At 46.1% G+C, this 26,094-nt stretch overlaps 1 protein-coding gene across 2 annotated transcripts; it reads left to right on the top strand.

The window, feature by feature from the left end:
* The first annotated feature begins 471 nt into the window (after positions 1 to 471).
* Positions 472 to 25,674, top strand: xrcc4 (X-ray repair complementing defective repair in Chinese hamster cells 4). Of its 2 annotated transcripts, none has more exons than XM_030354863.1 (8): positions 472 to 530; positions 5,849 to 6,016; positions 6,942 to 7,150; positions 12,378 to 12,544; positions 13,782 to 13,898; positions 14,431 to 14,594; positions 18,528 to 18,672; positions 25,259 to 25,674. In XM_030354863.1, exons 1-8 carry the CDS (start codon positions 494 to 496, stop codon positions 25,383 to 25,385), a joined length of 1,134 nt encoding a protein of 377 aa, XP_030210723.1. In that variant the 5' UTR covers positions 472 to 493; the 3' UTR covers positions 25,386 to 25,674. The 2 variants fall into 2 exon arrangements, with proteins under 2 accessions (XP_030210723.1, XP_030210724.1); XM_030354864.1 differs by lacking the exon at positions 472 to 530 and adding an exon at positions 3,815 to 3,957.
* Positions 25,675 to 26,094: the final 420 nt, after the last annotated feature.

Below are 26,094 nucleotides of genomic sequence, written 5' to 3'. Positions count from 1 at the left end.
GCTTAAAGCCTTGAAGTAGGCCTATGACTGAAGGACAGGACTTCAAATGTAAATGTCAACAGGGCTAAGAGTTTGTGCCTAAACATGGGGATAATTCAAAAATCGCATCATCATTTGTATATTTCGATTTTGAATTAGTTATGCTGAAAACGAACAGATAGACTTAGTGACTAACTCAATAGCATGTATTTAACGCAAAGAAATGGATAACAACACTGTTCAAGGCACTGATGTCTACAGCGAGAGATCTGACCCCAGGCATACACTTCAAAACTCCCAGGAAGCGCTTTTTACCTAAACATCGCAACTGGAAGTCATTAAAAGCAGCCCCATCTAAAACCTTGTGCGTCACATACACATGCATGCACATATGTCTACTGGAGGCCATTAGAAGCAGTTTGGGGTCTCTTGAGTGGAACATGGGCTCTCCGAAAAAAGGGGCGGAAGGAGGGAAGTATCCTAGAGACTAACAGAGCAGAGAGAGGAGCAAGAGATGAAAGTGAAGAGTTTCTGTGAAATCGACGAGGGAGGTAAGTTAATCAGACACCTAAATCCCAGCTCTCCAGGAGCCTGCATGTGGGTCAATACTCTGTAGGAGCTCACAAGGCTACTACGTTAGCAGAGTTCTTATTGAGGCTAACCCAATGGTTTCCAAACTTTTACAGGCCATTACCCACATTTTTAGGTGTGAGCTTTTCATGCGACCCTAACTACTTACATTGCAGAGCATCTCCATCCACACTCATCGTTTGAAACCAAGTCGAGCACATATTATCCACCCCTGAATGGCCGTATGCACATTGCACCACACTAGACGATTAGTAATTGCTGTTGGCTATGAATCATTAGTTAGTCTGTTTATTAACATAACAGAACATTGTAATATACAGTTACCTTTATGAACCCTAACCCTATATTTCAACAATAATGTATGATCAAATAGCTGATAAGTCAGCAATCTGACCCCATGTGCACGTGGAGGGACCCGAACTGGTGTCTGGATCCATAGCTTGGGAGACCCTGCTATAGAGGCAAACTGTTGTTAACAGATGTGTGATCGGTTCAATCCCACACCTTAAGAAAAACACGGTATCATGGTAACGCTAGACTTAGATCGACCTCAGCGTTTAATGGCATTCACTAGGCTATTTGATATTGGCACAACATGAATTTTTCTTTAAGAATAAAATCCTTTCCTACAATTGATGCAAATGCTGGAAATATGGTCTCCATCGTTGGCACAGAATATCATCTGATGAATGACCTTTGACCTATGACCTCAGGACTGAAGAATGTTTTGAAGGACTGCATGGGAAAACCGCTCAAAGCTACAAACGTGACTGAGGATAAAGTTTCTATTTTTATTTGAAACTACTCTTGCCTGGCGTACAGTTTCTCTTTCTTGTAAAGATGACAGCTTCATGACAATGATAATTACTTTCAGGCGCCAGCTGGTTACCTTTCGCCAAAAAATCTGGAAGGAAACAATGAACATTGCTGTTAATCAAACACAGAGCATAAAGCTTCTTGAACCACAAAACACTGGAAAAATCACACGGAGAACAAGGCAAAGTATAAGAAAGAAAGATAAACAGGCCTGTTACAAAACAGACACAACAAAATATCTCATTAAACGGACAGATTCCCCCGGCTCAAGATAAACAGCAAACAACTTGAGGCCATGACAGCTGTGTTTGTTAATAACGACCACACGACTTCTCAATGTGTTTACATGGAAGTCTGGGAGACTGGTGGGCACGGCTCTTTGACCCGGGACCGTAGAGGCTTCTCAATCAACCATTTAGTCTCTTCGTTAAATGACGATTCTTCAATGATATTTTGTTCAGAGATGACATGGAAATCTGCTTGAGAAACAAAACTTAAAACAGATATAGGCCAGTATGTGGATGCTTGGGTTCCCAGTTTCGTTTCTTCACTCATTCTTAGCAGGAGTGACCCCAGTGGGAATCTGAACCTGGCGAATTGAAAAAATGCCATGCTGCTCTATTTTGGAAAGACAGGACCAAACATGACGGACAACAAACATTTTTGACCTCATGATATGACTGAAATCTGCGGCTGTCTTAGCATGATAGCCTGCATTATAACAACACAACCAGTTTTGTCTTACATCTACAGTAATAGAGAATGCCAATGGCACCTAATAGGCATTCTCCATTATTTTCCTAGATTGCAGTCTTCATAAACAATATCTCCATATGGTCGAAGGAGAGCTATACAAAGTGCTCACACTAAAGGTCAAATAGTGAGACGAAACGACACGATGATAAATTGTATTATAGCTGTATGCTTCACATTTATTCATTCAAGTGTGACCTTGGCTATGCAATCAGTGGACCCCATATGATTCTAAAGGTCAGTGTGTTTATGCAGTATGCCTACATGGACGTGCTGTACCACTTCCTCTCTTCCTTTGTAAGATGCATGGTAAAACGTTAAGTGTGTTATTATGAACAATGACTCCTGTTTCCTCTGCATTTCAACACCCTTGGTGCGTCGAAATATATGGAGGATGCGCAATTGTTAATAGACCAGCTGATCATATACGAAGGCATCCATGAGCACGATAACTAACCCCTACCTGTTCCGGACCATTACATGCTCATCTGCTAAATGAAGGAATACTTAATATCACTGTGGCATTCCTGTGTGGTTAGGGAAGAACATCACTGAGTGCAATACATGAATATATGTCGAACATAGAATGAATACATTGAACAACCGGAGGCCTTTCAATTGGATAATGGTGATTTGGCCAAGCTGCGCTAACCAAACATTACGCCCTTGGCGAGCTAGGTACGAATCCGACCTGTGGTCCTATGCTGAACGTCATTCACCCCCTTCATTCCACTCTCCTTTCCATCAAGGCATACGAAGTTGATTAAATGAAGGATCAAAGTAGGGGCGGACTTCCATGTGCTACCACACCTTTGATTGGGTTTGGTTAGGGGGCAATGGACCAGGTGGGGAAGTGACCTCATCCAACATGTCTAGATTCTGAGTGAGCTGTAAGCTTGATGTTCTGTTCTGATTATACTGTGTGTGTGTGTGTGTGTGTGTGTATCTTTAAGTATGTGCGTGTGTGTCTGTCTATGTGTGTGTGTTTAAGTGTCTCTGTGTGTGTGTGTGTGTGTGTGTGTGTGTGTGTGTGTGTGTGTGTTTAAATGTGTGCGTGTGTGTGTGTGTTTGCGTGTGTGTGTGTGTGCGTGTGTGTGTGTGTGTGTGTGTGTGTGTGTGTGTGTGTGTGTGTGTGTGTGTGTGTGTTGTGTGTGTGTGTGTGTGTGTGTGTGTAAATTGACATCAACAAATTAAAGTAATCCCCAAACTGCCTCTTCGAGTCATTTATCTTGGAAGGAGATTGTGTTTGCAGCAAGGGAAATTGAACCCTGTGAAATTCCCATATTTCCTGTCCGGCACCAGACATGTGGCCCCCATCTTGGTTCTTACCTCACTTCCTGTTCCTTTCCTCCTCTGGGAGGATGCTGGTCCGACCTGTGTCTAGTGTCAAAGTATTGTCAAGTACATGGGAGTTTGGTCCTTCATTCAATATTGCACCGGCCTTTCACATTGTCACGATCAGGTTTTCAAATTAAAAGACCCACGGAGGGCTTTTAGATTATGATTATGATTATGATTATGACTTTAATTTCGGAAGTTATTATCAAGTCAATTATATTCAATCTAATATTATTTCAACCTTAATAAAGACTATATTTAATATAAATTAGGATTACCACCAGTTTAGTTTAGTCCCAGTTAAAAAGAACTTCATCAGAGTCGCGTAGCAGTGACGTTTTAAGCGTCATACAGTTAAGCGACGAAGCTGCAGCCTCCGTCAACCCTACAGATATATATTATATACAAATAAGTGACTCCGGATTTAAGCGGGCATATCAAACGTGCTTAGAAGCTACGGAATCCATGATACACTGTTTGGTAAGGCTCAGAACGACTTGTTGTTTATTGTTTTTGCGGAATGCCGGGCAGCAGCAGGCACGCGAGGCAGTCTGTTTACAAACAAGTCGACCAGGCAGCAACCCACTCTGACCAATGAGCTGGAGCCCCCAAAACGCGTTCATTTGTCCCGCAGAAATCCCATCGGTCCCTAACCGACTCGATTCCGCTACGGATCCGTGTAAAGGCTTTGGGATGGGACCCTCCGAATGACTTTGAACTGTGATACAATGTTATAGCTTCGATCATCAATCCAAGAAAGTACCACAGGACTTGTTGCCGGTCAATAGGAGTCTCTTGACTGTCACTAGGAGACTGTCACTATCTCTTGGCTTCACTAGGAGTCTCCTGTCAGTTTAATGAAAATGAAAATTATATTTTATTAAGCTAATAAAAGTAATGTAATAAAGTGTTAATATATAGGTTAACAATTCCCACTTTAACTAGAATAAAGAACTATTTTGTTGCAAACTGGTCAATGGAAAAGAAAACGTACTAGGGACAGAATCACCATTTTTTTCATTTCAAGTGATAATGGTTCAGACTGTGTGGCCTCTATGAGCACCTTTTTAAAGCAGGTGTTACACAAATAGGATGTTGTTAAACAGAACGCGGCTGTCTGAGAACCGCAGACCTGTCCGTGTGGTGGCAGTAGTAGCAATGAATGGCCGGTCATTATGAAAACACAGGTAAATGCCTGACGAGCATTGGGTTTCTCTGCTCCATGCCGTCCCAGCCTGTACTTACAGCTAAGTATAGTTCTCTACTGTATTGCCTTCTGGTCGTCCTGATGATATGCTTTTTAGCCAGGCGTGTGTCGTTACATGTTTTTCTACCTGGTGGTGTTGCGTGTTATTACAAGAGATGAAGAAATGGGTCTTCGAGATTTAGTTTTGCTTCAACAATTAGACAATCCCTATTTGAGATAGTAGTGGTGAGTCGAACTGTCATCTCTGCATATGGTTACAGCATTATGGTTAACTTGTTGCCTTTTATTTATTTTTGACTAGCCTTTAACATTTTTTCGGCCCATGGGTTTGAACTGCAGCATACTGTATGTTTAGTGTCCCGTCTCTAATGCGTCGTTACAGTAACAGCTGTCCACTGACATGCCTTTCTTTATGGACATTTCACCCCCCCCCCCCCCCCCCCCCCCCACCACCACCACAGCGTTGTGATAGAGTTACTGTTGAGGGTCCATTGGAGAGATGAGCTAAACGGTCATCTTGGGCTGGTGTGGACGGTTGAATTGAAGTGAATTAACAGTATGGTCAGACCGACTGCTTTTCTAAGTCTGTCTTGTGACGTGCATCCCGACACGCTGCATGGATGTTCCAAGGACATGATGTCAGCGCTGCAGAGGGTTCTGTACCAGGCCTGCGATGATGGATGTACACCTACCACACGCTTTAAATAGAAGATGATTTCACTGGGTGGCTCCGAGACGAAAGAAACAAAACACATTCAAGCACTTCTAAAACCTCCCTTTTTTATTTCCTGATTAGTCGTTCAGCAGAGGTTTTTATCCAATGCGACCTTGTCATTGTTTTTTATATATTTTTTTATCATTGAGGAGCACGGAGGGGACAGGCTTCTCAGACAAGGATGCACACAGGTGCATTTCAGATATTGGGGTTAGAACCTTTCAGCATTTTTATTTGGGGGGGGGGGGGTAGGGTTAGGTTAGGATTCAAACCACACCCCTAAAGTTGTCAAGTTTATAAGCTTTGACTAATAATAATTTAATCCTGACATGAACTTTGGTGTACAAGAATCCACCCTCTTTGACATGCCCTTGCTTTTTGACTTTTTAAGTTGTTGTTATCGTGCTATATCGTCGAGATAATTGTGTCATTGTAATTGACCATAACAGGTGTAGGTGTGTCTGCAGAGATGGATGTCGCTGTGCAAGAGGTAGACATTCCGTCAGAAGACGGTACTCAGACAAAGTACTTCCTGCGTGTGGATTGGAAGGGGCGGGACTTTGGCTGCGGCTTCAACATCCTGCTGACTGACGGACAGCTTGCCTGGAAAGGAGAGGGTAAATCTGACACGCGCGCGCACACACACACACACACACACACACACACACACACACACACACACACACACACACACACACACACACACACACACACACACACACACACACACACACACACACAGGAAATAAGGGAATAACACAGGGTTTAATTTCCCTTCTGCAAAGACAAGCTCCTTCAAGATAAATGGCTCCACGCACACACACACACACACACACACCTGCGTCTGGTCGTCACACACACACACCTGCGTCTGGTCGTATACCTGTTATGCAGCCCGCTGACCTCCTGCTCTGACCCCTGACCTTCCAGTGGAATAAGGCTGCCCACCCCTCACACCTGACAGGGGGACAGAGAGGACGACCGCCCTGACACCTCTGTCCGTCTGAACTCATAACTCAATGTGTCTGGAGAAGTTGCCATGTTCCTGTTTAGTGGCCTTGTTTTTATGACCTTTTTATCTACTCAACTTGTTTGAGGGTAAGCAAACCCACAAACAAACTTTTTTTCCATGGAAAAACATTCTGTTTGGGTCTCACGAAGTGTTACTGGACTATTATCTGACATATGACATTTTTGAAGTTGTTTATTCTGCTGAAAAAGCTTTGGTTCTTATTCACTGCAGCCTTAGGCGAGAGCCTAGCTAAACACAACCGAAAAATAAATCAATCCTTAGCTTCACACTTGTGTATTAATCACTTGCATTCCGGGACTATTTCCACTGCCTTGTTTTAAGTTTGACCTATCCTTTAAAATGTTAAATCGTTAGAAACAACCAATAAAATGGCAGGCCATTTGCTTAACCAAAGGTTCTCTGGTTGCTTGGAGACCAGAGACCAGCAGAGTTGTTGTTGGAGTCCATCTTCCCATGTCGATTTCCTTGAATCAATAATAACCCAGGCAGCCCTCCTCTCCGTGGTCTAGTGACGGGGGATGTGTTGTGCAGCGAGGCGGAGGAGCTGGAGATGCCGAAGGAGAGGTACGTCCAGGACCTCCGTCAGGCTCTGACCGGCACAGAGACCTCCGTCACGTACAACTTCTCCCTGACACCCCATCCGACGGCCACCACCACCTCCACCAGCTGCACCACCACCACCACCCTGGCCTACGAGAAGGTGCAGAAGGACATCTCGGTAAGGAACGCTCCCCTCGACCTCTGTACGATGCGACCTGTGTGCGACTGCCGCTTTAAGCTAGTATCAATAAGCTAGCTTCAAGGAATTATACAGGCTAAGGCTTGAGTTGTACTTATGCATTGAACGCCCACCCAAGCGGTTCAAGGGATGTTAAAAGATGTGTTGCTCAAGTCTATGAGCAGAGCTGCTCAATGTTGTCTCCACTGTTGGCAAAAATGAACTGGAAAACGCAGCAGGGAAGATCACGGTCCCCACAGCCTTCAAACCTTGGGACGGTGACATAGAGACCCATAGTGTTCCGCTGAGTGATATAGGACACAGAAGTATCAATCAGTCTTTGGGATGACTTGGCTTCAATTAGACCCTTGATGGAACCTTGATGAGTCTTGATGGACCATAGCAGCAGAACATCGTGTTCAGACGTTTTTGGTGGTGTGCCTACCATAGTTCCTACGGGCCAATGATATTTCCCAAAATACGCACATATTTCCCTGGATACCCAGTTCGGTATCCAGGAACACTTTGAATTGGCAGATAAACCCTTAAGTGTTTCAATGCTTCTGGTGAGGAGTCTCTTTCACACCAACTGCCATGAAGAATAAAAAAAAACACAGTAAATACAAATAAAAGCAGAACATAAAAGGGTAAAGAGGTATTCCGGACATTATTGCAATACTTTGCTGTTTTCTGTTGTGTTTACTGCATACTTCTGGAGTGTTTATTGTTAGGCTGATAGTTGACCTTTAATGGCTGTGTTTATGCTATCTCCAGGCTATCATTAAGGACTGGTAAAAATGGGAAAATGAAAAGCTCATGTTTTGACCTTACTTTATGGATCCCAGAAAGCCTTTTTGGCACCCTGGTCGACCTGGTTCATTCTCGCCATAGTTATTTGGATCGATATGATCATGATTATTATTATAAGGTACTTCTAAATTGAGTTTAGACAAAGTCTTGCCACTTAGATGAGTGCTAAGCTTGGCTTGGATGTCGGTACTTGTTTTAAGTTGCCGAACATTATTCACTCAATGTTACTTTCCTTTTACGCTCATTCTTTTATTCTCTCTCTTTCTCTCCCTTTCTCTCACTCTGTATCATTCTCTTTCTTCTCAGCCTGTTTGTCTTTCTAGGTATCCATCTATCCATGTATATATATATATATCTATGTATCCATATATCATTCTATCATCTGTCTAACCCTGCTATATAAATAAATAAAATCTATCAATTGCTTTTTTTAGCGCTCTATCTAGCCGTCTCTCTGTCCGACTGTCACTAGGGAAGTGTAAGAATGCGAGCACACCATGTGGAAGACTAAGCAGTGTATTATCGCCAGAACTTCTGCACACTCATGCTCATTCTTACGAAAGGCCGGTTGCCGTGGGAGCAATGGAACACAATCGAACTCCAGCTTCCATCTGTTGCAACCGAAAAGGGAAATGAATAGATAGTCTGTTTTATTAAAATAAAACATGCGTTGTGGCCTCCCTCTATTTGGAGACTCACACTTGCGTGTGGGTGTGTTAATGTTTTCTGTGTGTGTGTGTGTGTGTGTGTGTGTGTGTGTGTGTGTGTGTGTGTGTGTGTGTGTGTGTGTGTGTGTGTGTGTGTGTGTGTGTGTGTGTGTGTGTGTGTGCGTGTTTCCCCCCCCCCTCTTCTCTCTGTGTCATAAAGTTATGAGCGTTAATGAAAGGCCCCCCGTCCGATGCCTAGCCACTCTTGGTTCTAATAGCAGTCCTGCATGTCCTGCAAATGAAAAGCAAAGCAGCAGCGACACTTGTGCCCAGGTGTGAGCAGCGGTTGTTAGCATACCGCAGCGTGTTAGCATACCCGGCGTGCTTCATAAATAATAGTCCAACCGTTTTTAACATTGACGTAGTTTGTGGTTTGTCCGTGTCGTGGCTGTGCAAAAATGCTGCTATAACCGATGTAATGATTTAAAAATAATATGTAACGTATGTAATGACATAATGTCTTTTAAGGATACATTTGTCATTTGTTCACTTGAAGTCTTATATTGGGGCTGCGCAATAATTGATTAGTATATTTAATCATCTTTTGATTGTGTCATGAAATGACGATATCAACTTATCTTGATAAGCTGACTACACGCCAGCTTATAGTCTAAATTAATTTTGATGAGCAGATAGCCCTTGAAATGAACAAACGATTAGGTTTGAAACAGGGAAACTCTTTCTAGTGATACCTGGTATCTACTGATACCATACTTATATAGCCTTATCCTTGATATATATATATGTACATATTGTGATATATGTATATCGTTTAAAATCCCCCATTATTATAGGCCTATTTTCAACTTGCATATTTAGTCTTTTGAAATTTATTTTTAACTTTTATAGTCAGGGATACTCTATGCCGTTGTTCATTGTGAGTTATATTAAGTTATTATGGTGATTCCACGGTTTGGGCTTTTTCCACATGCATTTATTCAGGCAACTCCGTTTATGGTGGCCAAAAAAATGAATGATGACTGAACATCTTGTACAGATAGCAGAGAAGAGGAGGCGGTTGTACACAAGGCCTTCTGTCCCAAAGTACAACACAGTATTATTGGATGGCTTTAAAATTCCGGTATTTAGTCCGTTTCTATTTTGAGGTTTATCGTGCCGTATACTTTCACAGTGAATACTGTATGAGCGAGAGACCGGGTGAAGGGAGGCTGGTTCAAACCAAAATGTGATGCAGTACAGAAAGCCATGTACAGTAAAAAAAATTAAGTATCTTACAATGGATACTATGAGTACGTTGTTATATATTTCCTCCAACATTGATATGTCCTTCATTATTAACACACATCATTATTACTATTGACTTGAATTTTGATTTAAAGGTTATAGATACATAGAAAACGTGAAAACATGGTCCCCCTAAGCCAACCCTGAAACGTTTTTCAGGGTTCACTGACGTGACATCGGTATTCATATTTTCCCATGCGCACAAAAAGTAGACCAAAACACATCAGACCCTAACTCAAGGTTGTCATGACAGGAATCGGAACCCTAAAAAAGACTGTCGTTCCAACGATGACGTTAACTTAGGGGGACCTTCCCAAATCAACGTTTCCTTTGGCCGACACCGTCTGGTACCTCTGCAGGTGTCTGAGCAACAGTCTAAATAAATGGCCCAGGAATACAGAAATCTCAACGTAAACACACTCGGTGGGGCAATATATAGCCTCAATTGCCTTCATGATGGAGCTATGGAGACAGCCCAACTGTACTTTCCCCGCACCCCCGAGACAAAATGTGTTAAATGCAGATATGTTCAAACAATTAGCAGGCTAGTATCCCGATCAAGAAGGTCCGGTGCTGAGTTGACGTGCAAGCTGGCATGGCTCGACCGCACGTCCAAACAGTGTTTTCCACTCTGGCTAAGATGAATGGTCTGCTGTTTTAGACTTTAGAGTTGGTTATTTACTTAAAGTTTCTAAAGCTGCGATGAAGTAGGTGCTGGCACAATGTGGACACCAGAGAGAGAGAGAGAGAGAGAGAGAGAGAGAGAGAGAGAGAGAGAGAGAGAGAGAGAGAGAGAGAGAGAGAGAGAGAGAGAGAGAGAGAGAGAGAGAGAGAGAGAGAGAGAGAGAGAGAGAGAGAGAGAGAGAGAGAGAGAGAGAGAGAGAGAGAGAGAGAGAGAGAGAGAGAGAGAGAGAGAGAGAGAGAGAGAGAGAGAGAGAGAGAGAGAGAGAGAGAGAGAGAGAGAGACTTGGTTTATTTTCGGTGTCACACTGATAGTCTTTTATGATATCTTTGAGTGAGGAATTGGAGTAGATTGGAACTTTTAGGCTTCAAAGAGGAGGCTGATATTAAAGCCTATTCTAGTGTTTATTTTTGTGTTATACAAACGATATATCAAAAATAATGAATTGAGACAAACCAAATAATACAGTTAGGTTCCAACATGCTCATCTTTTTTTTTTTTCAATTCTTAGTTATTCTCTTGACAAAACTGAGTGTACATTTGATCGTTTATATCCACGTGTATACAGACAGTGAATACTACATTAGTACCTGTCCATCCGATAGAGTAAGGTCTCCGTGATCTCCAACTATTGCTGCGTTTTATTATCCATCCGTCTCGGAGGTCCGAGGACGTTGCCTAGTAGCGACACGCACAAACACTCCCCTTTTCCTCGGACGGCGGACTCGCCATCTCGGTTGAACTCAGTGGTGACCGAGCGAAATTCCGAGACAGAATTCAAGATGGCCCGCGCCCAGTGAGACTTGAAGTATGAACTGTTTTCATTGTGCTTAGACCACTTTGGTGGTTTAAATGGCAATTTCAATCACTCGTATTACTGCAGTACCTTACTGCGTCCGTATCTCTGCCTATGGCCTATACCCTACTGATTTTGGAGCGCCTGGTCCTCTGCCAATGCTACCGCGACAACAGCTTTCTGGGTGGCTTCCAGCGACCAAGCGAAATAATAAAACGCTTGAAGTATGGGCGTGGCGTCACATCCGAGATCCGAGTCGGTTCGCAGAGAATACTCAAACGCAGCATATCACCCACCCGGTGGGAGGTCTCTTACCCAGACGGCCCCCCAGGTGTCGAGGATCTGGTCCTCTTATCTCCTTGTAAACCGAGTGCCGTCGGGGGGGGGTGAGGACAGACACAACACGGACCACCGCAGAATCACGCAGTTCAACCAAGGGGAACAAACCCTATCTTGATGAACAATGGGTCCAAGACAGAAGGACATTTCCGACCAAAATAATAATTTGGTGATAAATGGTGAACCCTCGAGGCTGCGTAACTTAAAGGGAAGCTTGACCGTTTTTCTAATTTGAGTCGTTACAAGCTGGGCCATCGGCGTCTTGGCTTTCAGTTCCCTCAACTGCTAAAAACCAAGGCAGTGGCCCGGTGCGGCGGCAGTAGCTCAGGAGGTAGAGCGGCTTGGCTGGTAATCCCAAGGTTGCTGGTTCGATCCCCGGCTCGAGTGTCGAGGTGTCCCTGAGCAAGGCACTATATCCCCGACTGCTCCTGACAAGCTGCCTGTTGCCTTGCATGGTTGACTCCGCTGTCGGTATGTGAATGGGTGAATGTCAGGCATTATTTTAAAGCGCTTTCGATAAAAGCGCTATTTAAATGCAGGCCCTTTACCATTCCATTTCGGCGAATAAGGCCCATGACGTGACTCTGTTTTGACTGGGGGTTCCGTCTCTGTGTTCCCGGTTCTCCTCGTTGTCCCGCACCATTCCAGTTCCGGCTGGGTTCGGTGGAGCTGGGGGCCGTGGCGGAGCCGGTGGAGGCGGTGAGAGAGCTGCTGGAGCTGGGGGTCCGGAGGGCCGGCCGCCTGAAGCGACAGAACCACCGCCTCCAGCAGGAGAACCACAGCCTCGGCGAGGAGCAGAAGCACATGACTGCAGAGTAAAAACACACGCATGCACACACACACACACACACTCACACTCACACTCACACACACAGGGCACTCGTGTTTGTGCATACAAAAACATACAGTTCTGTTCATAGTCCATACACACACTCACTCGCCATACAGACACACACATGTTTAAATGCATATATACACACAGGCAAGCACACATGCAAGCATACACAAACCAGTGCGAGCACACACATACACACACACACGCAGGCTCTCAGACACTTAAACTCTCTCTCACACACATCAAACCCCTCTCTCCCCATGAATCATTAGCGGTTTAGTTAGTCTTACGCAATCCTGAGAGCTGGAAGTGAGGCTCTGCTCTCCTCTCTCCATCATACATACGTCACACTGATGAATGTGTGTGTGTGTGTGTGTGTGTGTGGGACACAGACATAAGGATACTCCCAGCTACAAGTGGTGGGCTGTGTGTGTGTGTATGTGGGAGGGAGGGCCTGACGCAAAACTCTACACCCACTACTACACACATACGCACACACACCTCCTAGAAGGGCTTCGCTCATGGTGTGTGTGTGTGTGTGTGTGTGTGTGTGTGTGTGTGTGTGTGTGTGTGTGTGTGTGTGTGTGTGTCTGCACCTTAATAGATTCATGGTGTTTCTAAGGCTCCTTCTGATGGTGGGATCCATCACTGATTACACACACACAGCCTGTTCTGTTATTCTCTATTTCCATCAGGGGAGGTGTGTGTGTGTGTGGCGAGGAAGGCGGGGGGGGTCTAGGGTTTCTGGAAAGCCTGTGACCTCTGACCCCGTATGAGGTGGATGAGTGGTGAGGGAGCAGGGAGACGCAGAGCTGCGTAATATACTGTGTTACGGCAGAGGAAGTGGGATTGTTAACGTGTGTGTGTGTGTGTGTGTGTGTGTGTGTGTGTGTGTGTGTGTGTGTGTGTGTGTGTGTGTGTGTGTGTGTGTGTGTGTGTGTGTGTGTGTGTGTGTGTGTGTGTGCGTGTGTCTGGGTTTGATTGTGTTTGTGTATTTGTCTCTGCCTGCATTTGTGTATGTGCATGGTGTGTTTGTGTGTTTGGACATACGTACATGTGTGTGTGTGCCTGTGTGTGTGTGGGTGTAAGTACATGCATGTGGGTATGTGTGTATGTCTATCTGTGTGTATGTGTACGTACATGTGTGTGTGTGTATGTATGTGTATGTATACGTACATGCGTGTGTGTGTGTGTGTATGTGCGTGCGTCCCCTTCAGGCTGCGGCGGTATGCCGATGGGAAGCAGGCGCTGGAGGCGGAGCTGTTCTCCCGCTTCGTCCTGGTGCTCAACGACAAGAAGGCCAAGCTCCGCACACTGCAGCAGACAAACACCAGGTACACGCACACACACACACACACACACACACACACACACACACACACACACACACACACACACACACACACACACACACACACACACACACACACACACACACACACACAGCCCTGGCTCAACCAGGGGTCACACACACACACACACACACACACATTCACGTTTACATTCACAACCTGTGAAAGCATCCTTCTATCGATGGGACCTGTACATCGAGGCGCTTGGCAGACACTTCAATCAACGGCAATAATTAAAGCATGAATCGATTTTTGGAGGAACTCCAAACATTCAGAAAGTCTGAGCCAACCGAGGTCCCTGGTCTCGAGGTCTTGAGTCTGTACATGACACCGGATTGAATCCTGTGCATGTGACCCCTAATCAGCAGCTCTGGTGCTTTTGCACCGCTTTTTGATAACTATATAAATCCATGCCGTCGGTATGAATTGGTCTTCCATTTCAGTGATAGAAAGAGAGAAGTCTGTGTGTGTCTGTGCACGCATAACCATGGTCTGCCTGTGTCTGTGTGTGTAGGAGTTCCGAAAAGCCGAGCAAATCAGCCCAGAGCCCGGGCCAAGTATCACACCAGGAAGAGAAGTTTGAGGATGAGTACGGTGGCAGTACGGAGGAGGAGAAGGAAGAGGAGGGGAGAGGAGAGGAAGCTGCAGGCCCAGCCAACGCCACCTCGGCCTCCCAGGGTGAGGAAGGACTGAGTGGCTGATGCCAAGTCCACACTGATGCAGATGCGTGGGTTTTGCTTTCCTTCCATACTAAAGAAACTAAAGAAAAAAATAGGTATATATTTATAGAGGTTAGTCTCATTATAGTCACACAAGTCTGACTTAATATATATATATAGATTACTATTTAAAGTCTGATGGCAGATGAGCTCAATTCTGGGTGAAAGGGCCGTTTTCGATTTCACTTGATTTCACTCTGTTTCGACCAAGTCTGTTGCTGAGGAATCGGACTTGCAGCATCACACCTCGACTAACAACACAAAAATAATACAGCAAATACAGCTATGACTGGTGTAGCATAGCTGGGGAACTCGTATGATCACTGAGGGTTTTCTAAGTGCTCTGACTCTGCTTGGGGAATGATTTTACAAATGTTATATTTTTCTAATTGTTCACTGACTTAAAAGAAGACTTAAGAGAATCAGGAAACAAAAGACAAATGACCACTTTCTGGCCTCAAAGCGTCCGCTGTGTTTGAACTGCACTGGACGTGGATATTTAATAGTTATGGCAGTAACAAAATACTCCTACTTTAAAACTCTAGTTAAATGTATATGTATGTGTTTATGAAGTGAAGTTAAAGATTTGTGTGCCAGTGTTTGTGGGTGTTCATAATGCCTGTTAGCATTATTTACGTTAGCTTTCACCGTTACTTAGTGATCACCTCAACAAGGGGAATTTCTACCGCCCTCGCATAGTGTTATAAACAGACATCAACAATATGCATGCTGTATGTCGCAAATTATGGAGAGGGTGGGGTTGTTGCCGTGGGATACCATGCTGTGTTGTGTTTGGCCTTTTCCTTCGGTCCGGGAGAAATTCTGTCCATAAGTGATGAGTTGCTCCTACCTCCATGATGACATCACTGAGTCCGCATGTAGTCCATAGCAGCTCTGTCGTCGGTCATGGCAAAGGGGATCAAAATTCACATAACTGAAGGGCAGCATGAAATATTGCCTGGAGCCATTTCTTGCCTTCTTTGAAAGGCGATACGTCTTGATAAAAACGCTCCGATGCTTGTTGTTTCAGGGTGTTTGCTTTGCAATGGAAGGTGGATGTTTCTGTGTGAAATATGAGGTTGAGTTTTCTTGTATAATTTTTGAAGAAACCTGTGAAATGTGATCTGTTGTTCTAAGGGTATGGTATAGCCTATGGATTGAATCGGCATTTTCCAGTGTTTGTTTAAGATCCATATTTCTCATGTTGAGATTTGTAGTGGGGAAGCATTTGTTGTTGGTTATAAATAATGTATCAACCCAAAAATCTGTTAAATGATCTGAAAGACGGTTGAATCTATATTTATAGACAATTAACAAAGAGAAGGTTTCATCAATCAATGACATAGTTTGAGCTCAATCAGTTTGTTAATTAAAAAAATTCTTGAAACAAAACATACAAAAGCATATGCCATTTGCATGACATTTTGAATCAAAGCACCAGACAATAAAGTGAATGCACACGTTTCATAGCATGGTTGGTCCCATTGGGAAACCAACCTTCAACCCTGGCTAGTATTAATGCCTTGCTCTCCCAATTGAGCTACACAGGACCTATATAACTTTAATGAATACAACCCAACATGAGTTTGATTCAATGTAACTATCTATATGAAGGGGGTTTGTAAGGCTACGTGTGTGTTTCAAAGGGTGTGTCTCTCTGTGATTTTCTGTATAGCTTCCTCCTGGGTCCGACTCAAGGAACCTAAATCCTCATAGTATCAGGTTCCTTTTCCTCTTGATTGTGTCTTGGGTGTCATCCAACGTCTTTTTCCATCGTTTTTTGTTTTTACTCACAATGTCATCACAAAACGCACACCCCAATGAAAAGGAAAATCACATTTCCTGTTTTAAGAACTATATTATTAGTCAATAGCATTATTTTTCATTGCTCAAATCGCATTCATTGCTCAAATCATCTAGACCCACGGGCAAAGTTGTGTTAGAACATTGAGTCATCAAAAGTAGTGTCTCCCATTTCACAAGACCGAAAGGGACAGTAAGGAGCCGCTACGAATGAGGAGGGTGTCGACGCCCGCAAGCGTGCTGTCGGCGTACGGAATCGAACCCGGTGCCTTTTCGTCCGCGAGTCGAACACCCTATCTTCTTTACTATCCGCCCCCCAAATACGTAACAATTGTGATTTAGGTTATTACAGTATGTATTAATAATACAAAGAATGGAACGATCAGGATGAGGATAATGAGAAGAAGGATATGGGACTGGAGGAAGGGACTTTGAATTGAGGGCCCGTGGGGGTTTTCCATTCAGGTCTTTAGTGCGGTGCAGCTTGATACTTGCAAGGTGCTTATGGAGGGGAATGCCGCTTGGAGCCGAAGAATGGAATATAGAAGGTGTTTTTTTTCACTCTATTTGTCATCTCGCATGATGTCTTCTTTTCCAGCCTGCCGTGTTTAGTCCTCCACGGACCAGTTGTGCTCGGAGCTGGAAGGCCAAGGTTCCAGCACTACTACACATGTCTAAGCTCTCGCTCGCTCGCCCTCTCTCTCCCCACCCCTCTCGCTCTCGCTCTCCCTCTCCAGCACTGTGATGATGGGGAAAACCTTCCTTTGTTGTTCTTGTTGCCACGACAATGAATGAAATTTGCCACGAGCTGGTCGCGGGTCATAGACAGACACGTGTGTGTGTGTGTGTGTGTGTGTGTGTGTGTGTGTGTGTGTGTGTGTGTGTGTGCATGCGCGCGCGTGTGCGGTGGAGAGGAAGTTGGGTGGAGCTGTGTTTCTTAATTGCTTTTTCCTTCATCTTTATCGTCTGCGTATTTGGCGAAACCAGATGAATCCATTCCATTAGGATCTAGAAGTCACAACGCCAATGGTTTTTCAAATGGTGGTGTAGTGTTGTACGTCACCGGGCTCCATCCAGATGAACCCATATGTATCTCTACCTGCTGAGAGAGAGAGAGAGAGAGAGAGAGAGAGAGAGAGAGAGAGAGAGAGAGAGAGAGAGAGAGAGAGAGAGAGAGAGAGAGAGAGAGAGAGAGAGAGAGAGAGAGAGAGAGAGAGAGAGAGAGAGAGAGAGAGAGAGAGAGAGAGAGAATGTTCTCGTAACGCCTGTGGCCTATGTGAGAATTCTCGACAGATAGTTTGCCATGTATCGTTGTTTGTTTGTTGTTGTAAATGAGTTTGCGTCCACAGGCGTTAAGAGCTGTTGTCTACGCGTTTCTGCACATGTTGTGTGACGTTTTCAGTGTTAACACGCACACCTTGTTTCAATTAAGGCTGACTGATCTGATTAAGGTCACACTCTGAGTAAGCATTTACATACTGATAACCCTGGCTGCTTACTTATTCTCTGTGATCGCCCAACAGTCTTGCTCACTGTTTCTTCACCATCTCACAAGGTCAGAAAAAGAGAGAGAGAGTGACACACACACACACACACACACACACACACACACACACACACACACACACACACACACACACACACACACACACACAGCGAGAGTGCCATTCCAGAGAGCGAGAGAGAGACCTTTTCAAACTGTAACAGAGAGCGAGTTATGACCAGATGTTGGTGGCATTCCTGCCTCTCACCTCCGACTGTACTGAACCGTCCTCCTATACCATTACCTCCCTCGAGTTCCTCCTGAACCGTTCTTTAACGTTACGCAACTTTAACTTCGTCTGTCACTCAAAAAAGGCTACCCCATTACCAAATCATAAGGGGACACAATGGAAAGGTTTTGTTCAATGATGTCATTGGGTGAATTAGTATTCAGGTCAATGTAATCCGAGTACGCCAACACACAAAAGCCATTCCCTCCTTTGTGATTGTTTTTGTTGAGTAAAACAAGTGTGTCGATACACTGAGCTTAAAGCTTATTTATTTATCCAAGCATTCTTGCGTTGTTTCTTCCCTGTATTTATTTCAGACGCCGACAGCGACTCCCTATTGGCCGACGAGGCCAACGACATCACGGACGTGGCGCCCTGCCGCAAGCGGCGCTTTCGCCACCTCGCCGCGCCGGTTGAACCCGTGGCCAATCAGGCGCCCCCGGAGACGACCTCCAGACACAAGTAAGACCGGCGGCAGAAAGCAGCGCCATGACATCACACCCCCACCACCACAAGCACGCTTTTAAAACAACACGGCAACACACTACAAACACGTGCGCCGTCAGTCCTGTCGGTTTGTTTTGGTTTCTCGCGAGAAACAAACGTTCCAGAGAACAGTTTATCCACACTAACCAAAGACCCCCCCCCCCCCCCCCCCCCCCACACACTCCCCCTAGGGGCGTCACTGTGTTTATTTCATTCTTAAATCGGTTTATTGGCGTTGTAGCTCGTAAACTTGCCGATGAGTCAGTGTCTGTTCATCTGGGTGGGCGTGGCCCTTCATCCCCCAAGGAGCACATCAGTAGAGTCAGGGATCACTAGAGTCAGGCCCACTGTCATACTATGTTGGTTTGTCATCAGACCGAATCCCCTCGTGTCCGTCGACCAGTGTGTTTTCCTTGCGTCATTTAGCTGCTACAACTTCTCGGCAGAAAAGAACCATCCCCCCCTAAACCCCCGGGTCCTCTCTCCATCCTCCCCCACCACCCTCACCCATCTCCCCTTCGCTCTTCTCCCCCCCACCCTCACCAATCCTCCGCCACCCTCACCCGTCCCCCGACCCTTGACCAATCCTTCCACATCACCCTCACCCATCTCCCTCTCCCCCATCCTCCCCCACGGGCCTCGCCTTCCTCCCCCACCCTCACCGTTCCTCCCTGGCCATCGCCGGTTCACCGACCCTCACCCATCCCACACCTCCCCCACCAGCCTCACCCCTCCTCCCCCAGCCACCTAACCCGTCCTCCCCCACCGACCTCCTCGCTCCCACGTTCTCAGCCGTCCTCTCCCACCGCCCAGACCCATCCCCGTGCTCACCCATCCCCACCTTGACCCCTCCTCCCGCCAGCCCCCTACCCAACCACCTTTCCCTCGGAATGGGAAAGTTAAACGCCGTAAAGCTTGCCTGTCAGGCAGGCTCTTTGTGATGTAGAATTACACGGTCAACATGCTCAGGGTCCCTAAATAACAAACAAACTTGCGGTGCTGGAATTTACTCATTAAATGTAGAGGGGGTTGTCTACTTAATGAGCGGGTTGTCTACTTAAATGGCCTTTAAGCTGTAAGAGTAAGACTTGTGTGGATTAGGGGGACCTTTTGCGTGGTGGTGTGACGGAAAGTGATTTGTGCATCTTTGTGTAAACTTTTGTCAAAGGCATGGGAATCTACCGGAAATATGATTGTGAAAGTTGGTCTCCTATCATTATGAAATAGCTTCACCACACATTACACATTCTTATATTGTGAAATTCCTATATGTAGTGTGAATTACACAACAGGCCAGGCACACCTCATCACGGGACCTGCTGCCAACGCACTTTTATGTTTAAATTTCTGGTTATGTTTCAATTTTCGCATACAAAACCTGACTTGGCACTTGAGTTAAATTCTTGCTCCTTGTGCTTTGCGTTGTCCAAACAATACGATTCTAGTTGTTTGTGTCATGAGGATACAAATATGAAGGGAGATTTGTGCTGGGTATGCTTAGGGACTTTCAGGAACACACACAGGACACCGTCTGATCTGTGTTAAGGACAAAGGTCTCCGATGCATGGATGGAAGAACGTCTGGTATTTAGGTATTTAGCAGAGATGGTAGCGTTTGTCATATATTCCTGTAATCCTGTCCAAGTTTACGCTCCTGTCTCATCCAAGCAGATAGAAACACGAAGCCCTTTAAAACCAGCTGTCTACCTTCAGGGCGTGTTAAAGTGAAGGCATTCCAGTGAACATCATATTCACCTCTCTAGAGTTTACTGGTAGTTAAGGACCACTGGTTTATAATTTATCGCTGGTGAAGTCCACCGGTTGAAGGTATTTGGAGACTCATTTTTTCTCTGTTGGAAGCGAATCATCACCACATCATTCCAGCGCTCCACTGTTTCCTCCCTCTTGTTCTCTGTCTGTCTGTCTGTCTGTCTGTCTGTCTGTCTGTCTGTCTGTCTGTCTGTCTGTCTGTCTGTCTGTCTGTCTGTCTGTCTGTCTGTCTGTCTGTCTGTCTGTCTCTCCCTCTGCCTCTCCCTCTGCCTCTCCCTCTGCCTCTCTCTCTCTCTCTCTCTCTCTCTCTCTCTCTCTCTCTCTCTCTCTCTCTCTCTCTCTCTCTCTCTCTCTCTGTCTCTCCCTCTCCCTCCCCCTCTCTCTCTGTCTCTCCCTCTGCCTCCCCCTCTCTCTCTGTCTCTCCCTCTGCCTCCCCCTGTCTCTCTGTCTCTCCCTCTGCCTCCCCCTCTCTCTCTGTCTCTCCCTCTGCCTCCACCTCTCTCTCTGTCACGTCTGCTGATAATGGGTTGATTGCCACAGATTCAGACAGTAAAAGACCCTTTCAACTATCCATAAATATTTTATTTTATTTTATTAAATGGACCAATCATACATTTATTTATTATTTTAATAAGGCCATCATCAGTCAGGGGGGGTTAATTATATATTTTTACTGAAATTACCGGGTTCACTGCTGTGTTACAATTGTTGTCTTAGCTGTGCTTGTTGCGGTGGAGGCTCATGTTTTCCTGCTAAAATTCATTATTCTGTGCTCTAAGCTAGTGCGAGCAGGGTGGGGGGGGATTCAACAGGAGGTCTTGGCGATGGAGTCCAACATTCATCTCATAGAAACAACGATGCATTTCTGTTTATTCCTCTCTCTCTCTCTTGTTCTTTCTATCTCACACTCAATCCATCGTCTCCATGCGTCAATGGCCTCTATCGTGTCAGTATCTCAGAGTCTGGTGGACTTGCCGTTGTTCCATATTCCAAAAGATCTCCCCGATAAAAAGGTCCTTGTGTTGGGCCTTCAATACACCCGTTTTTTCCTTTTCTTTTTGGATGCGACCATTTAGAAAAACCTTCCAAAAAAGCCATCCAACAGTTCTGATGTTGTTTTTGTACAAGTCGACTCCTGAAAGCACTGATGTACTTTACGACCACCCCCCCCACTCCCCAAGAAGCCATCGGCCCCCTGCAGACCCAGAGAACGGTGCCACATGCAGATGCAGGCCAAGAACCCCCCCCCCCCCCCCGATGAAACCCCCAGCCACCCCGGACCCCCTACTTCCTGGCCTTGGGTGTTGATGGCGGGATTAGCCAGGGCTATTAGCACACTAGCACCTCTGGGGTGTGTGTGTGTGTGTGTGTGTGTGTGTGTGTGTGCGTGCGAAAGAGAGAACACTCACAACACAACTCACACAAAACCAACCACCAGGGAGAGAGAGAGTCTGCAGTAAAGCCAACGCCAGCTGTTTGATCGCCCCAGTGGCTCAGCGTGGCCCTGGCTCCCTCCGAGGCTCCGAAGGCCTCGTCATGAGAGAGGCCTTTGTCTCGCCCCACAGCCCTCGCCCCCCTCACCCCCCTCACCCCCCTCACCCCCCACCCTCCCCCACTCCCACCCGAGGGGAAGGTTCTCGGAGAACGGGAGAATAGGAGGGGGTCTCGGGGTATAATGGCAGCCATGCACCCCTGTTAGGTCCTCGCGACTGCGGGATAAGGTCTTCAGTCTGTGGAGGCTCAGCTCTTCTCGTCTCTGAAACCTAAGATCTCCTCCGCTGATGACGTAGGACCCTCTTCTCCGAGAGCCCAGATCTCCATCGCTGAAACCCAAGACCCGCCCTCACCGATGGGTTAAGGGCTTCGCCTCTGAGGGATAATCTCTCCATCGCAGAAGGCTAAGAGCCACGTTAGACTGTATCCGCTGCCATAGGTACGACGTGGGTAACTACGTCACACGCCTAGCCCAGAAAGAACAACCGTTGTGGAACAAGCTACAACCACTCGCTTCCTCTACGGTGTTATGTCTTTTTACCGGGTCTTTTATGATCAGACTAGTTGAGACGGTTCCTGTAGATGTTGATCTGTACAACTCATCATCTTCACATCGGGAACATCACATGATGTGGCTGAAAGCACTGAGCTGGAAGGTCAATGCTAGGCACAGGCCGAAAGACAAATGCCGCAATGATGTCATGCATAACTTTCTTATGTACTGTGATTCACCACACAGGTCCTCAGTTAGGAGGCTAGGGAGAAAGAGGAAGAAGATGAGCAAAAGACGGAGGGCGAAGGAGATGCAGCGTCATGTCTGAGGTGTTATGGGAGAGGGATGACCAGGAGAAGAGGAGGAGGAGGAAGTGGCAGAAGGAGATTGGAGGAGGAGAATGAGGCAACAGGAGGCGACGCATCCATTAGCTTTGCTTGACTTGACGCAGGAGCCAGAGAAGAAGAAGTTTTGTTGTTTTTGGTCTTGTTCCCGTTTGTTTTGTTCAGGGAAATGCGTGTTTACGTGAACCTAGAATGAAAAGTTCCTCTAATCCACTTTAATTTAAGAGCCAACAAGGAGCCATGCACCCTCTGATCCCAAACCGCACTCCTCTCCTCTCTCACTCTCTCTCTCACTCACTCTCTCTCACTCTCTCACTCTCTCCCTCTCTCCCACTTTCTCTCTCTCTCCACCCAGACATAAGGGCTGCGCCAACTACCAGCTCGTAGCAAGGAGCCGCGCTAATCACTCCAAGATCTGGAACGCATTGAGTGTCATTTGCATGAGCGCGTAATGCCAGCTTTAAGATGGCTTTAGAAGCAGGCTTGAGCGCCCGAAAAGAGGGTTATTCCAGGTCGCAGTTTGTACACTGCATGCCGTCTGCCCCCTCGTCCCCCTATTCTGAAAACGTGCGTTGATTTTGAGTTTGTTACCGCGGTAAAGGATACCTTGGTTATGAATGGCACGAGCTATGAATGTGGGTGGCTTTTCTGGGAGAAAGGGAAATGCTTTGGGATGATTGAGTTAGTGGCGCAGTGGGGCGAGGGAGGGGGGGGGAGGCCTTTCAGATTAAGGGGTACCGTATGTAATGATACCCCCGCCAAGCCCGGGAAAAATGCTGCTCTTATTCTCTCTAATGGCAAAGGTAGCGCATAATTGGCACAGAGCTGCGCACTTCCGGCCGTATAACAGGGGCTTTTAACGTGCGAGTGTGTGTGTGTGTGTTCGAAAAAGCCCCTCTTGTGTTTAACTTCAAACCCCGTGGGTTTCGAGCGCTTACCTTTGGCGGTTGCCGGTTCACCGCCCTGTGTTGGGGGTCCTCTGGTGGTCTTGTGAAGTGGTGGGTTTCAACATCACCCCCCCCACACACACACACATCTGGGGTTACCTCCAGCGGGTTTCAGGAAGGGACCCCCTGGACGGTGTGTGTACAGTCGGGGACTGTTTTGAATGAGCTCAGGGTCGTGGTGGTTTGCTCGATCTCACACTGATCTTTAACCCCCTCTGGGCGCGCTCTTCATCGCTATCTTCGTGATCATCAGCTATGTCGTCATCATCGTCATCGTCGCTGCCAACTTCAATGAAGAAAGTTTTCTGGCTTTTTTTTCCACGAACCGATCCCCGTTCATATTCCTTGAATCGCTGTCGCCACCTTCATCATCGTCTTCGTCCTCATCATCATCATCATCGATACCATTGGTTCCATAAAACTGATGGAAGGATACGAAGGACCTGGAGTCTCAGTTTGTGAGGATAAAAGTGTGTGTCTGCGCACACTTTCTCTCACGAAACTCAAAGTGTTGCCCAAGAAAATAATTCTGTGAAAAAAGGCTGTTTAGTGTTGCTTTATGCCCCACCAGGGACGATGGTGAAAAATAAAAGCGCATCGATGTGGACTTTGTATTGGCAGTTTGTGAGTCTTGTGATCACCAACACACGCAGACTTTCTCCGCCAACCTGGGGGTACACACACTGTTAGTCAGGTGATTTACTGAAAGGACCCCAGAGGGTTTGTATTTTGTTAGGTTTTTCTTTACAAGACAGAAATATGGGGGCTTTTATTTCGAAGGCTGCAGCCCCGCCGGGGGGATAAGACCCTGGGGGTCTAACCTGACCCTCTCCTCCACCTTCATCTGTCTTGTATCACACACACACACACACACACACACACACACACACACACACACACACACACACACACACTCCAACTTTAGTGCATCAGTGTTATGATCCAAACGTAAACACTGGCGGGGTCTGTCTGACAAGAGGGAAGGTAAAATGTTGGTAATATAAACTGTGGGGAGAAATGGCTTCCAAAAATGCGACGAAATCCCTGCCGCCATCGCCGGAACCTAACCTGTAGATGCCAGAGTTTTTGTGGGATCCGTTGGCAAGTTGTGAACGCACAAACATAAAGGCACACATGTACGCTGGTGAACACACATGTACACTCCGCAGGTATAAAAACGGCCCATGTGTTTCCAGTCTTTGGCCACATTATAGACTTCCTGCTCCAGGAACGTGGGCAGTAAAGTGAAGCTCGTTAGGGTACTGACCTTCTTCGCATCCTCCCTTCGGCCATCTATCCCGCTCTCTTAATCCCATCACTCTGTCTCCAGCTCCCTCCTGTCGCGCTTTATTACTGTCATAGGTCATGCATCTCTATTAGATTCTGTCTCTCTCTCTCTGTCTCTCTGTCTCTCTCTCTCTCTCTGTCTCTCTCTCTCTCTGTCGCTCTCTGTCTCTGTCCCTGTGTCTTTCATATCAATCTGATGTGTGTGTGTGTGTGTGTGTGTGCCCCCAGACGACGCCGGGACCCTCCTGCTGGCGGGAGTGCGGCTGGGCCCCAGAAGACGCTGCAGCAGCGGCAGCAAAAGGCCCCGGGCCCCACGGGGAGCCCCTCCACGGAGGATCTGTTCGACGACTTCTGATCCACCAAGATGCCGTCTTTTATAAAAACTCTGAAAATAAAATGAGGTCTATGAATTCGTATGAACACTATTTACAAATTGTAAGTGGAAATGTTGACTTTTGGTGATTCCTTAATGGGTGATTTTAATATGTATTTATTTGAGTCAGCGGGACAATAAAGATATGTGCTGTTTGCAATGGGAGCTGCCCATATGAAATTGTATAGGATTTTACAAAATACGTTTTTTTTCTATGCAACCATGTCTTTCAAATCAATAAAGTAAGTCTGCTTCTGTTTTGTCAATCACATCGAAATGTAGCGGTTGTTTTTTAACCACATGCGCTATAATGCCTCTCGTTTAGCATATGATGGATAACTCAAAGATTCCTTCAGTTATCTAAAATCCTGAGGGTCGCTTATGACCGACGCATCCGATAAACCTCACTTTAATGACCTGCGGGTTTGTCATCGGTCTCTGTCTTTCTCCACATCCCCTCCCGTCAGTCCCAATGCCCGCTCCCTCTCGCCCATCTCTCTCTGTCTCACTCTGTATCTGTTGCTCTCTCCTTCGTCTTTTTATTGCTATCTTGGCTCTCATCTCTTTTGGACTCCCTCTTTCTTGCTCTCTCTTTTTCTCTCTCTCTCTCTCCCTCTTTCTTGCTCTCTTTCCCTCTGTTTTACTCTCTCTCCCTCTTAGTCTCTCTCTCCCTCTTTCTTGCTCTCTCTCC

The sequence above is a fragment of the Gadus morhua genome, chromosome 4 (assembly GCF_902167405.1).
Source record: "Gadus morhua chromosome 4, gadMor3.0, whole genome shotgun sequence".
NCBI lineage: Eukaryota > Metazoa > Chordata > Actinopteri > Gadiformes > Gadidae > Gadus > Gadus morhua.
Note: the sequence above shows the minus strand (reverse complement) of the source record. Positions and strands in the feature narration are given on the sequence as shown.

Bases quoted from the DNA above. Each gene is read 5' to 3' on its own strand.
- xrcc4 (XM_030354863.1), top strand. From the start codon at position 494: ATGAAAGTGAAGAGTTTCTGTGAAATCGACGAGGGAG. The intron at 7,151-12,377 runs GTAAGGAACGCT...GCACCATTCCAG, and splicing joins AGGTGCAGAAGGACATCTCG to TTCCGGCTGGGTTCGGTGGA. The intron at 12,545-13,781 runs GTAAAAACACAC...CGTCCCCTTCAG, and splicing joins CAGAAGCACATGACTGCAGA to GCTGCGGCGGTATGCCGATG.